The sequence below is a fragment of the Nansenia antarctica genome (assembly GCF_963989245.1).
Source record: "Nansenia antarctica genome assembly, chromosome: 1".
NCBI classification, from domain to species: Eukaryota; Metazoa; Chordata; class Actinopteri; order Argentiniformes; family Microstomatidae; genus Nansenia; species Nansenia antarctica.
Window position 1 is genome coordinate 62800080 of NC_137674.1, and position 13876 is coordinate 62813955.

Genomic DNA, 13876 nt, shown 5'->3' on the forward strand with positions numbered 1-13876 from the left:
AATATAATTCATTACTCATAAAGAAAACTAATTATTTGCAGTGGGCGGAGTCACACAGAACCTGTATCCGACGTACGACTTGTACACAAAGAATGACGTAAGCACGTTTCATCCCATGTGTTTTCACGCGCCGCGCCGGACGAGATGGAAACATGGCAATGACAATGAACCAAACCGAAGATGTTCAGACGCAACACAAAGTAGAGGGGACAGAAGAGGACAAATCTAAGTCCAGATCTGACAGGTAGCCACATATATATATAGATAGGGCTTTTTTCAAGCTTATATAGCGATATAGCCCGGGAGAATAGCAGCTTGCGTGGCCATTACAAAGCCAAACATCGCTAGCTAAGCTAACTGTAGCTACCTGACAGCCCGCTTTGTCATTAACAGCTCTCTTCGTGCTGATTGTACCAGTAACAATTGTTCAGCTATTGCCGCAAAGGACAGTAGCTGTCCAATTGGTGCCTATCTTTGCTCAATGAAACCAAGTAGAAGAATGTTAGCTAGCTATTTATGCTAAGCTGATAATGAATGCAAGACAGACGTGGCATTGTGGATGTGGGTATATCAAGTGTCTCTGGATGGTGTTCTAATCTAGTTGACCAACCACATTTTAAACGTCCTCCAGACCCACAGTTCTGTTCTTCGACCAAGTGATGACAGCCTTACTCATGCGAGTGTCTGCCCCATGTCATGCCCGGGCAGCTGTGTGATTTCCTGGGGAGGGATGCTGAGGTCTAACCCCTTTCCCTCACCCACACAGACATAATCACTGTGGAGAGCTACTGATGAGGGCTCCTCAAGTATGTGGACTCCCTCTCCTCTCTCCACAGGACAAATATGTCATGTCATGATCATAAACTTGAATGTCATGGTCAAATTGCCCAGATCACCATGCATGGGGCAGGTGTGAGCTCATACGGCAACTCTGATGGTAGAGAAACCCACAGTCATAGGCCCACAGATAGGCCCAAATTCTTAGGCCCACTGTATGACTCTGGATAGTTGACGTTTGAGGCAATCTCTTCAGGGACAATAGGTTGAATGAATGAATGAATGAATGACGGAAGGAGGGAATTAATTAATCGGATGTCTAGAAGTAGTCTAGCTACAGTCACAAAGTTTAAGAGCTGGTGGTAGCTATTTGTTAACTATTGGAAATGAGTGAATTGCAGCTACTGTGGTGATTTGTGCTGACTGAACCTTTTTTAAGCCCTTGTGTTGATTCCGGTACGACTCCTATTGGCAGTGGCGACGACTCTAGTCTGGACAGCCTTCTGGGCCGCAACTGCCCCTTGACCCCCTCCCGGTCGCCACGGAAACGGACCACCAGCCAGAGCAAGACGGAGCCCCCATTCCTGAGGACGAATAAGAGGACCATCTACACTGCGGGGAGACCCCCCTGGTACAATGTCACTGGGACCACCTTCAAAGAGGCCTTTGTAATCGGTAAGAGAGGGAGACCTGCCATGCAAATTATGATTAGTTACCTGAAAACAGTTAAAACCATGCCTCCAAACAGACCAGACATGAACCATGATGAGTTGAGTGTGTCTGTATAATAATATTATACAACTAGCTCTAATAAGACTATATAACTACCTGTAGTAAGACTACCTGTATAGCCACCCGTAGTAATACTATATAAATATTGGTACAAGATCATCATTACATTGATTAACTGGAATAAGGACAAAGATGTGTATGTCATTTAAGTGTTCTCAAAAGATTTTCAGAATTCATGATGCGTTTCCATTCTCACATTAGAGCCTCCCCCATAGCCTTTAATGCATACCCTGATGAAATGAGGTGTGTGTGTGTGTGTATGTGTGTGTGTGTGTGTGTGTGTGTGTGTCCATCCACAGCCAGCGGATAGACGGTGCTCTGTGTAAACAAACCTGATTGCCATTGAGTGCTACCGAGACCCATGCTATTATCTTTAGTAGGCAATCTGTTACTGCCAATGAGCTGGACTGACTGGTTACAATTTCACACATGGATGTGTCTGGTCGATGATTCCAGTAAAGAGCCCTTGCTGCTAGTCTGTCCGATGCTCTAACTGTAACTGAGGAAGATGAGGCCGAGTTCACTCAAGTGGAATAAACAACGAGAGAGAGAGAGAGAGAGACAGACAGAAAGAGAGACACAGACAGACAGAAAGAGAGACAGACAGAAAGAGAGACAGACAGACAGTGAAAACACACGTAAAAAGAACCCTCAAGCATCATGGAACGTCAGGACTGTTTGGTATCATTGTTGGTCAACAGTTTCAGTGGATTACATTCACGGGATGGCCTGCTTTATCACCCACGTTAGGCAGTCTACATGGCTGGCTTTCATTATCGCATCATGCAGCTAAAATCTATAAAGTTGTAGTTTAACAACCGCTTTCTAAAGCAAGTTGTTTTTTATCTTGAGTAATTTCTCAGTGCAGGTTTGTAGTCAGCAGTTTTGAATTGTACCCTGTTATCTGAACCATTCCGTGCCGCAGCATCAGCAGTCGTCTTGTTTTTCACAACACTAGCATGTATTTCTTTTTTTTCAAGTTATTTTCTTTGAGTGGGGCAGTCCCACTCATATTACAACATTTTATTGGACAGACACAGTGAAGACAGACAGGAAAGTAAGGAGAAGAAGGGAGAGAGGGCATTTCAGCAGGGCATGGGCCGGATTCAAACCCATGCCAACATGGGCATGTGTGCACTGTAGACTGTGGTGCTAGACCACTGGTCCACCAGCATGTATTTCTGAGTTGTATATGTAGTTTTAGATCTAGAAAAAGGAAAGATGGTGGAAGAACATTGGGGGTGCTTCCCGATAGTCTAAAGTGGCTTCTTCTCCTCCTAATCTCCTTTCCTTCACCCACTCCTAGGTGCCAAACGGGAGTGGGGAAGGTAAACTCTTGTGGGCGGTCTCTCGGATGCAGATTATGCATGGTCCTGACCTGGACTAAATCCCACTTTCATAAGGAAAATCTTCTTAGAAAACACTTTTAGTTTAGGATTAGAATTAAGTCTGTGTCCAGGAGATTGGTTCTCTATGGTCAACCAGGATGTTTGCTTTCGCCTTTCTACTCTCTTTACGGCAGTGCAGATGAAGGAGGGGAGACTAGGAGAAGAAGCCACTTCAGGCTATTGGGACGCACCCCCGATGTTGTTCCCTAACCACTTCTCCTTTTGCTAGATGCTAAGGCTTTGGTTACACGACGACAAAACAACGACGAAATGCAATTTTGATCTCTGGCCACACAAGCGTTTTCTCATCGGCGCGCAAAAGAATCTCTGGCCACATGGAACCGGGTATTCAGGTACACTGGGCATGCTTGTACTGGTAGACTCAGAAAATTATAATTGAGACAGTACCGTAAAATAATAGAAATTCATTCATTTTCATTCATTCGGTAGTATTGTCAACTCCCGATCAATTTTCTCTCCACTTACATTACGTCTGCATCCAAGATATGGCATGTATACGTTATTCATCTGTGTAAATTTAGGTTGTATAAAAAGAGCTGATATATAATAAACGTTATAATAATTGTTGAAGTGCCTCTTGCTAAGATGTTTCTAAGATGATAAATAATATCACAGCACTGGTTTATAAAGTGTAGGCTATTTATAGCACAAGTCTTGCGCTGAATGGTTGGGTCATAATTAGGGGTGCAATGGTTCTCGTTTTTTTTTACGGACGGTACGGTTCGCCTTCCATGGTTCTATACACTAGTGAACCGTGGCGGTTTTCGGTTTATCCTGTGTTTCATTCAAAGTCGGAGGTGGAGTTGGTCTGGAACGCAGTTGCTTCTTGCTCAAATGTTTGTTCATGGCGAGTGGAGTTGAGAACATGGCAACAGCTTGAGGAAGCCCCGGATTGCTACAAATCTGCATTGTGGGGTCATTAATTCTGGTTTTGGTATTGAATACAGCGATGAGGGAGTGAAAACAGTGAACAGAAACGCGTGTCGCAGAAATGCTTCACGCAATGCATATATGGGCTACAGCTGGTACAGCTCTCATAGCTAAAGTAAATTTTTATTTTCATTTCTATCTTTCCTATACCAGTCGTCAAGCCTAAGAGGCACATTTGTGACTGCAGTTGGTGAAACTGTAAACCACTCGCATACGTGAAACCGCTATAAATAGCTCTCAAAATAGCTCTCTTAATATGTATACTTTGTGGAATGGATTCATTGTTATTGTTGTTATTGAGGCTATCGGTAATCGTCTATCGGTTTACATGGCTTGTAAATATACTTTCGTTTTAGGACGTGTTCAAAAGCAAGGACTGTGTGATCATCTAATTATGTGTAGTTATGTGTTTTTAGCATGTTGATGTTCTATCAGCATGTTGTGATGTTATTAAAATACAATTTAGACGTTTGTAGCGCTGTGCTTTTTTAGCCACTAGCTGTTAGCAGCGTTTGTTTCCGGTTTTCTGGATGACAGACAGTTTAACCCTATATGTGCCTGAGGTCTAACAACATTCAAATGACTCTAACTTCATCATCTTTTTTCGGATTTCAATGTATGACACGTCTTTTGAAAGCAGTTTGTAGTTTCAGTAAGTAGTAGCCTACTGGTTTATCAAAACACTGGCTGATGTCACATTTGAAAGTGTTTCTGTTATTTTTTGTTTATATATATTTCTATTTGTTTATATTATACAATATACCAGTCATATTCTGGAATGTGTCTATATGTTAAAGTTCCATAAGTAGCAGAATAAAGTAAAGTAGCATTTCTTTTTCTCCTTACGCACAAAAACACGTACCGAAACCGTGACCCAAAAACCGAGGTTCATACCGAACCGTGGACCAACTGAACCGTTGCACCCCTAGTCATAATGAAAACTCCTGCAGTCCCGTTTAATCTCCTCTCCACTTACATTACGTCTTAATCCAAGATATGGCATGCATACATTATTAATCTGTGTAATTTAACGTTTGCTATTCTGTAGTTCAAATAATAAAACTGGAACATGTACCACATGTTTGTCGTTGGGTAATGCAATGTGCACATACATCAATCAATCAAACTTTATTTATACAGCATATGGATGTTACGTGCCTAATGCCTAGACGCACACTTGTTACTTGCTGCTTTCATAATTGTATTTAGCCTATATAGCACAAGTCATGCATTGAATGTAATCTCAATTGCTGAACAGTATTAAGTAAACCACAATACATGTGTGGGTGTCCGCGTCATCGTTATCGAAAAACTCACCCAATCGCCGACCACACGACTCCAAAAACGATACGAAAACAGCCTCCCAGCGTTAACGTCTCGTCACCGTCTCAGCTCACGAATTAGATGGAGTTTGTGACTAACCCTAACCTAAATCCTAACCCTAATCCTAAATGGGATCCTTGGGATGACCCTACCCGTAACCCGATACCTTCCCCTAACCTTAATTGTTGTAAATCTCAATTTCAATGGGGTGAAGTCAGTCGGGCCGTCCCAAGTATCCCACTTAGCATCGACCCTCTCCTTCATCCTCCTGCAGGTCTGTGTGGAGGAAGTGCCTCTGGGAAGACTACGGTGGCCAATAAGATCATTGAGGCGCTGGACGTCCCCTGGGTGGTCCTCCTCTCCATGGATTCTTTCTATAAGGTAACCTGACACTAACACAGGAAGTCCTTGTTAGGTAACCTGACACTAACACAGGAAGTCCTTGTTAGGTAACCTGACACTAACACAGGAAGTCCTTGTTAGGTAACCTGACACTAACACAGGAAGTCCTTGTTAGGTAACCTGACACTAACACAGGAAGTCCTTGTTAGGTAACCTGACACTAACACAGGAAGTCCTTATTAGATAAACTGGCACTAACACAGGAAGTCAATCACAGGAAGAAATCTGTTCTTTGTTATATCGAGTGGGCTCTTCAACACTTCAGTCAACTTTCATAAAAAAAAAAAAGAGGAAAAAAACATGCTGCCCTTTTCACCAGACCGTGTCACATTTTCAGACCACTGTTCCACAAGGTTGAAAGAATCGACACACTTTGTTTAAAAAAAAAGAAAATGCCTCGGGTGACTTTACCAATGAAGCCATGTGAAAACAGTGCCTGGTGTTGGCTGGTACTACACGTTCAAGCTGCCTTCAGGGTTTCATCTGTAAGCGTTCGCATTTCTTTCTTTCTTTCTTTCTTTCTTTCTTTCATACTGTACACAACCTTGTCCCCAACCCTTTAAAGTCATTGATCTTTGTTAAAGCATTAATTGGACAAACCCCTAGCCGATAAGTGAACTAATTAAATAATTCATATTAATTATGTCTGTGTGTTGAAACAAAGGTCGATGGCCTTGTGGTGTGTTTTAATACAGTGGACAACCCTGTGACAACCCACAGAAAGGCCTTCTAACTCTGCTCTTTGTCTGAATCTGCATTTGCTTAAATACTGCATTGAGATCAATGGCAAATTTGCCCGATGATTTCACTTGCGCGCACAGATGTCTGGTTAGGATGTGATGGTAACTTGATTATAATCTGTATTTAACATCTACCAATGTGTGCCTTATCTATCAAATATATTATTTTATGGATGATCTCCCAATAAGTTCGGTTGGGTAATCAAACTCCAAAATTCAGTGAATGAAGACATACAATTCCAATAACAATTGTGTGATTGTCGTCACACACACACACACACACACACACACACACACACACACACACACACACACACACACTCACACACTCGGGTTCCCTCAGTAATGGACTCCCTCTCTCCTCCAGGTTCTGAACAAAGAGGAGCAGGAGCTGGCAGCCAGAAACGAGTATAACTTTGACCACCCTGAGGCCTTTGACTTTGAGCTGCTGGTGACCGTTCTGAGGAAGCTGAAGAAGGGAAAAAGCATCAAAGTCCCTGTCTACGACTTCACCTCACACTGCAGACGCAAGGAGTGGGTAAGGCACAGCGCAGGGGAGAGCTGTATGTTTGTGTTTGTGTGTGTCTGGCCAGGTCTCCCTCGAAAAAAGAGAATTTAATCTCAAGTGTCCTCCTGGTTAAATAAAGATAAAAAATAAACAGCATAAATTCCAAAGGTCTATTACGTATCGACCATCGGTGGCGAACATGTCCTTATGAGAATTGCTTTCAGCATTAATGGTTGCTTTCTTATCCTTGAGACACGATGCAATTTCATGGCTGAGGGAAGTACGACTACCCAGGGAAATTATGACGTGTCTTCTAACTCAGAAATCATTTGATGGTCATTTTTTGCCATGATGTGAATCTGATTATGTTACAGAATATTGTGTGTGTGTATGTGTGTGTGTGTGTGTGTGTGTCTGTCTGTGTCTGTGTGTTTGTCTCTGTGTGTGTGTGTGTGTGTGTGTGTGTGTGTGTGTGTGTGTGACTGACTAAGTTTATTACTCTCATTATCAATGAAGGATAACAGTGCTGCTTCTCTCTACTACTAAACTGTGGGGTCACCTTGGGCCCTCTGAGCCTCGGAGCTCTGTTGTTAAAACCATTTTAAATCACCAGGGGAGTAATGGGCTAAATTAATGAATCTCACTCTCACTCTCTCTCCACTCCCCTGCTCCCTGATCAATACTAAGGTGGTCTGGTGAATGACTGCGGCGTTGAGGTGTTCAGGCTAGTGTAATGGGATTGTGACACAGTCACACCGCTGGGACGCATGTCTGAGCCCTGACACACGCACACACTCACGCACCCACATACACACACTCACGCACGCACCCACCCACATACACACACTCACGCACGCACCCACATACACACACTCACGCACGCACCCACATACGCACGCACTCACACACGCACGCACGCACCCACATACGCACACGCACGCACCCACATACACACACGCACACACCCACATACACACACGCACGCACACGCCCACGCCCACATACACACAAATACACACACTCACGCACACACGCACCCACATACACACATTCACACACGCACGCACCCACCCACATACACACACTCACACACACACACACACGCTCCCCCATACACACACTCCTACTTCAACCGTGGTTCCACTTGGAGCCCAGTGAGTCAGCACCTGATAGTCCATCTCAGTTTGGACCTCTCTGGCTTTGTCCGGATCACATCTTAGTTTAACGAGGCAGTCCGGGCCACTGGGCCGCTGGGCCGTGCTAAGCGACCCCCGCGGGATAACTTCCTGTGAGCGAGAAAGATCACATTACCTGCTTATCAGATAGCTGCAGTGCAAGGTAATTACAGCAAACGAATCGCCTCGATTAGGGCCGTAAATCAGCCAGGGATAGGCTCGGGGAACGGGGGGGAGGGGGGGCGATAGAGGTAGAGGAGGTAAACATTTAGTTTAGCTGTAAACACGGTGCTGACAGCACAGCCGATAGGAGGGGTGTGCGCTAAGATGCCCTATTTCCCCCGCCCACCGCTCCTCGCCACTCCCTCCCTCCCTCCTGTTTCACTGCCACGCCCCTTTCACTCCCACACCTGCCTGGCACACCTGGTTGGTCCACCTGGTTGGTCCACCTGGTTGGTCCACCTGGTTGGTCCACCTGGTTGGCACACCTGGTTGGCACACCTGGTTGGCACACCTGGTGCCAGTCAGGCAGCCCTGCGGTAGTGGGAGCCGCAGTCCCTTTGTCTACCACACGGTAGCTCTCTGCCTACCCTCTGTTTGCTGTGATGCTGATCTCTCGGGTTCGCTGTGGTCAGTGATCTGTGATCAGTCTGGTTGCCGTGGTAATGGTCTCTCCTGTTCTCCTTGCTGTTTGTGCTCTCCCTGCAGAAGACCGTCTACGGGGCCAACGTTGTCATATTTGAGGGGATTCTGGCGTTCGCCAACAAGGAGCTTCTGAAGGTAAGAGGCTGGTCAGGGATCAGGTGTTATGTTATCTTTGGGGCTGGTTTAGCCTAACCCTGGACCAGGAGGACTCAAGACCAGGTTTAATGAAGAATATTGGGGCCGGTTTCCTAGACAATGCTTAAGCCTAGTTCAGGATTAAATCACACTTGCAATGGAAACATCTCCATTGAGGATGCTTTTTTAGTCTAGCATTAGTCTTAATCTGGGTCCATGAAACCAGCCCAAGGAGTCCAGGAGTTGCCTTAATAATCTGTGCTTGACTTAATCTGTTTCTGGGAATCCACCCATTTACCTGTGTTACCTGTGTGAAGGTGAGTCATGAGATTTGATGCTCACATTCCCTTTAGATGCCTACTTCTCACACCCTTCCAGTTTTTTTCTTCAGTCATCCCTCTCTCCATCTCTCTCTCTCTCTCTCCCCTCCCTCGCTTGCTCTCTCTCTCCCTCTGGCAGACTTGATTTATCACTCTGCTACGCAGACTGCAGCCAGCCAGGCTGATTAATGGATCACCGCTTCCATCCCGGAGCAGGCAAAAGGGAAATAGGCGAAGGGAAATGAGACTTAAGCGTTTCTCTCAGACTCTGTATTCACTGTTTCACCCCCCTTTGGGTTTGGGTTGTGAAATGGCTGGGGAGGAAGGGGGGGGGGGTGTATGCGTGTGCGTGCGTGCGTGCATTGTCGACCCAATTTATAGGCATCCTGTGTTATGGCAAAACCACGATGACATGTTTTTTTCTAATGTGTTAAATACAGTGCGACAGTGAACCCAAAAATAAGTGTGTGTGCCTGTCTGTCTCAGGTCCAGGCCAGTGTGTAAATTGAATAGACTGGACAGTGTTCTATTAGCCTAATGGCAGTGATGAAGGGTCTCTTTGTTTGCTTCGATCCCTCAGTGTGTGTGTGTGTGTGTGTGTGTGTGTGAGTGTGTGTGTGTGTGTGTGTGTGTGTGTGTGTGTGTGTGTGTGTGTGTGTGTGTACTGAAATCCATACAAATTGAAATCTGAGCGATTGTGTTTCCATTGGTAAAGCAGTCCTGCTCCTTGTGATTCATTAAGTCAGCGATTGTAAGGACAGGCCCGAAGCTGGGCTCAGAAGATAGGACAAACTGCAAGTTCTGGTTGTATTTCCATTCACATGATTTCTATAGAGGAACATCGTCTTGACTAGCATTATCTAGTGTGATTGATGACGTGTCATTTGTGTAGGTTTTTGCTGTAATGAAGGCCCGGCTTTGGCCTAAGTGTGCTTATCACACGGTTTATTAGCCCTTCCATAAATCATTCTCCAGCCTTTGGCCGTGACTCGAGCAGACGGCAAGGGTCGGGTCCAATCCAGCAACAAGCTGCCATCTTTAACTTGTATTAAATGTTCCTAAAGTGGCTCCTCATCTCCCAATTATGGGAGAGAGAGAGGGGGAGAGGGAGATAGAGAGAGAGAGAGAGAGAATAGAACGTGATATACCTCACTCCTTGAAAATGTTGACGTACAGCAGTGTTTCCTCCAGGAATTTTTACATTAGTGGCGGAGAGCCCTGTCCGCACGCATATTTTTCGCGTGCACGTGCATGAAACGCGCATGCGCGCTCAAAACAACGACCTAATTTCAACCAAAACTAGAGGGAGGATGGCAATTTTTTTTTATATATATACAGAATATAAACTTGTGATACCGGTTTCCATCCATCAGCTCTGAAGGTTTACGTTACTCACGGATTCCAATGTCCTTCCAAACGAGCAGTCTTGGCTCCGTCTCAAACACAACAGGAAAAGTATGTCCAACTTGGCGAAAGTTTCTGAGTATTTCCAACTTGCGCGAGTTCTTCAACTTGCGACAGTTTTTCAACTAGATGTGATGGCTATCATGTCTATCAAAATTATCAAATTAGCCATCGTCCTGGCATGATTGGGTGTTGGTTTCAACGCACCTGTTGTTTGTCCTTCCTCCGTTTGCAACAAGAAACTCTGGACCTTTTCATGAATTAAAGTTCTTGAAAAATCCATCCATCTGTCGCTGTTTTCGTTTAATTTTTCTAAGTTATTTAACGTGATATCTTATTTGTGCACCTAGCTAGCTAGATCAGCTTTTTGTATCTTTTAGATGGTACTACCGGTGACTTTTAGCCCGTTATTTGCGAGGAGAAAACACAGGCGCCCGAGCATTTCGTCAGGTAAGACTGCTGAGCAGGGATGGTTGAGTCTGCACGGTTCTCATGCCGGTTCACATTTAGACCAATCAGGAGTAGCCCTTGTGTCACGTCGTCAACTGAATGTTTAATCTCATTAATCTGATTTTGGATCAGCGGTTAGAGAGAGATGGGCATGGATTTAGGTGCACTTTTAGTCAACATCCATTATAGCGCTGATCTAGGATCAGATATATTTTAATCAGCTAAAATGTTCAGAGGTGGATTTAAAAAAAGGTTTTATTATTATTTGTGGACTGAATCAATTAGTGGCGGAGGAAATTCATTCGGCCCGCCACCAATAAATGCATATAGAGGAAACACTGCGTACAGGATCAAAGACCCAATGACATTTGAGCATTAGGCGGGACTACTACACTGCTAGCCAATCAAAACACAAATAGTGATTTGTGGAGGTATCCTGTGTGGTGGACCTGTTTTCTACCTCTACAGCTTAGAGTGTGATCTACCGCCAAGGCGCCCCCCCCCCATCCTATTATGTCCTGTGATGTGTAGCCGAGCTCACTCCTCATACTGCTCCTCCTATAGGCTGACAGATCTGCTGGAGCGGCACTTGGCTTTGTCCGATTGGTCAGATTTACTGCCAGACAACTGACCATCTCGTTGGTTTTCTGAGTAATACTGTACACATACTCGATGGCAAGATGTGGGCCATCAATACGTCTTCTTTGTTGAGGTGGGGGGTGGCGGATTGCCGTCGCTTTAATTGCGTCTAACCCTTGTATACGGTTCTGCTGAAACATTGATCCAAAACTTTTATCTTTTGCTGAGGCGGAGCTTTTAGGAAACCTTTTGTCTCCCCCAGCTGGCTGATGGCTGTGTTGCTCAGGAAAATACATTTGAAAACTGCTTAACCTCTTTACTGTAGATAACTTCTCGCCCTATCACCCGCTCCCCCCCCCCCCACACACACACACCCCTCCCCCACAGCTCCTGGACATGAAGGTGTTTGTGGACACAGACTCAGACATTCGTCTGGTACGGCGTCTGAAGAGGGACATCTCGGAGCGCGGCCGCGACATCAACGGGGTCATCAAGCAGTACAACAAGTTTGTGAAGCCTGCGTTCGAGCAGTACATCGAGCCCACCGTGCAGGTAGCTGACATCGTGGTCCCCAGGGGTGAGTACGGTCGCCGGCACACGTCATGTTTCGGTACACGCAACAAAAGAGTCATTTTCTTGTAGAAACAACACTCAAACCTTTGTGTCTGTCTGTCTGTCTGTCTGTCTGTCTGTCTGATCATTTCAGGGGGAGAGAACTTTGTGGCCTTGGATCTGATTGTGCAGCATGTCCACAGTCAGCTGGAAAAGGTACATGTCGATGTTGACCCTTGACCTCTCACTTATGGCAGGGCTAGGAGACTCTCATCCTGCAGAGTGTTAGTGTCTGCCGAGCTGTGGCTCCGTCCCAATAATCTAATGTGGTTTCCTCTCCTTGACTCTCCTTAATAGGGTGGATCAGTAGAGGTAGAAATCGTAGGCTCATTGCACACACAGAATGGAGTAGAACGAGGAATTCAATGTAATTTTAGATTAGATTCAACTTTATTGTAATTGCACAGAGTACAAGTACTGAGCCAACTGAATTAATGTTGGCATCTATTATCTATTCCATTCCATTCTGTGTATTGCAATGAGCCCATCCTCCTGTTTCCTCCCTCCACCAGCCTCCCCTGATGATCACCATTGGAAGCTAGTTAGAAGTCACTAATGAGACTAATGAGATTCAGACAATTGTTTCAGTCCTGCCCTGAACACCCCCCCATGGAATTCTAATGACATTCTACTGTTGTTGTTTCTGTATCTCTGTGGATGCTCAGGGGGGGGATCAGGCCTGTTAGGTTTTTGGGTCAATTGGATTTGAATTTCAATTCAGTCAATACGAGAAGCAAATTGATGTTGATGAAATGTACGAATGGGAAAAAGCCTAATTGAAAACGACACCTCTTGCATTGAGTGGATTAGAATGTGTGTTGACCCCAATCCCGCCTCCCCAGCCCCGTAGATCCTAACATTACATAGCAGCATGTGACTGGAGGATCCCTCCCTGGCCTGGATATGACATGGTGTTAATGGTGATACCAACCCTGTTTGTTCCCCCCACCATACTGAGTCTGTGCATGCTAGCCTGACATGACGACCCTCATCCAGGCAGGGGTGGTGGAGGCAGAAGAAGCAGGACAGGCGTGTTTGATACCTTTCCTTATTCCATTTCCATGTGTTACAATGAGCCCGTCCTCCGATTTCTGCCTCCGCCAGCCTCCTCTCCCCTGCCCTGATCTTATGGTGGTGGTCATTGGCCATGAAGACCAATGCTCTACACAACCCCTCAACATGGTGTCTGGACTGGTTGAGAGTCAGAGTTGGGCTCAATTCTATTGCAATTCAGTCAATTCAGGGGATTCAATTAATTGATTTTAGGTTAATCTGTATTCTTCTTCTTCTTCTTCTTCTTCTTCTTCTTGTTTACGCCCTGAATTGAAATGGTATTGACCTCAACCTGTCTGGCTCAATGAATTTCCTACTGAGGTTCACCCTGGAACTCATTTTCCAGCCTTTAACCATCACAGACAGACGTTAGTTGTCCCCAACAGTCTCCCACTCCACTATCGCCCCCTAGGGGCGTAACATCAGATAATAAACTACAGTTTATGGGTCGACATTTCTTAGAATGCTGAGGTCTGAACCCAACACAACTCACAGGATATATATATAGGGGGCCATAACAGGGAGGAATTTCTAGCTCAGAGGTGTGTGTGTGTGTGTGTGTGTGTGTGTGTGTGTCAAGGGCACTTATCCGCTTGCACCATGACCGATGCTCAGACACATT

At 45.2% G+C, this 13876-nt stretch overlaps 1 protein-coding gene across 2 annotated transcripts in view; it reads left to right on the forward strand.

Moving 5' to 3' along the window:
- Nucleotides 1–138: 138 nt before the first annotated feature.
- The window catches only part of LOC308169623 (uridine-cytidine kinase-like 1), a 25279-nt gene continuing 11541 nt past the window's right edge, over nt 139–13876 (forward strand). Inside the window, exons 1-7 of one of the 2 annotated variants that reach the window (XM_080544329.1) lie at nt 139–244; nt 1253–1452; nt 5506–5612; nt 6741–6911; nt 8765–8836; nt 11977–12166; nt 12296–12357. In XM_080544329.1, the coding sequence (XP_080400455.1) occupies nt 153–244; nt 1253–1452; nt 5506–5612; nt 6741–6911; nt 8765–8836; nt 11977–12166; nt 12296–12357 (894 nt within the window). In that variant the 5' untranslated portion in view covers nt 139–152. Of the gene's footprint in view, nt 245–1216; nt 1453–5505; nt 5613–6740; nt 6912–8764; nt 8837–11976; nt 12167–12295; nt 12358–13876 lie in introns of both variants that reach the window. The other variant, XM_080544328.1, reaches the window with a different exon arrangement.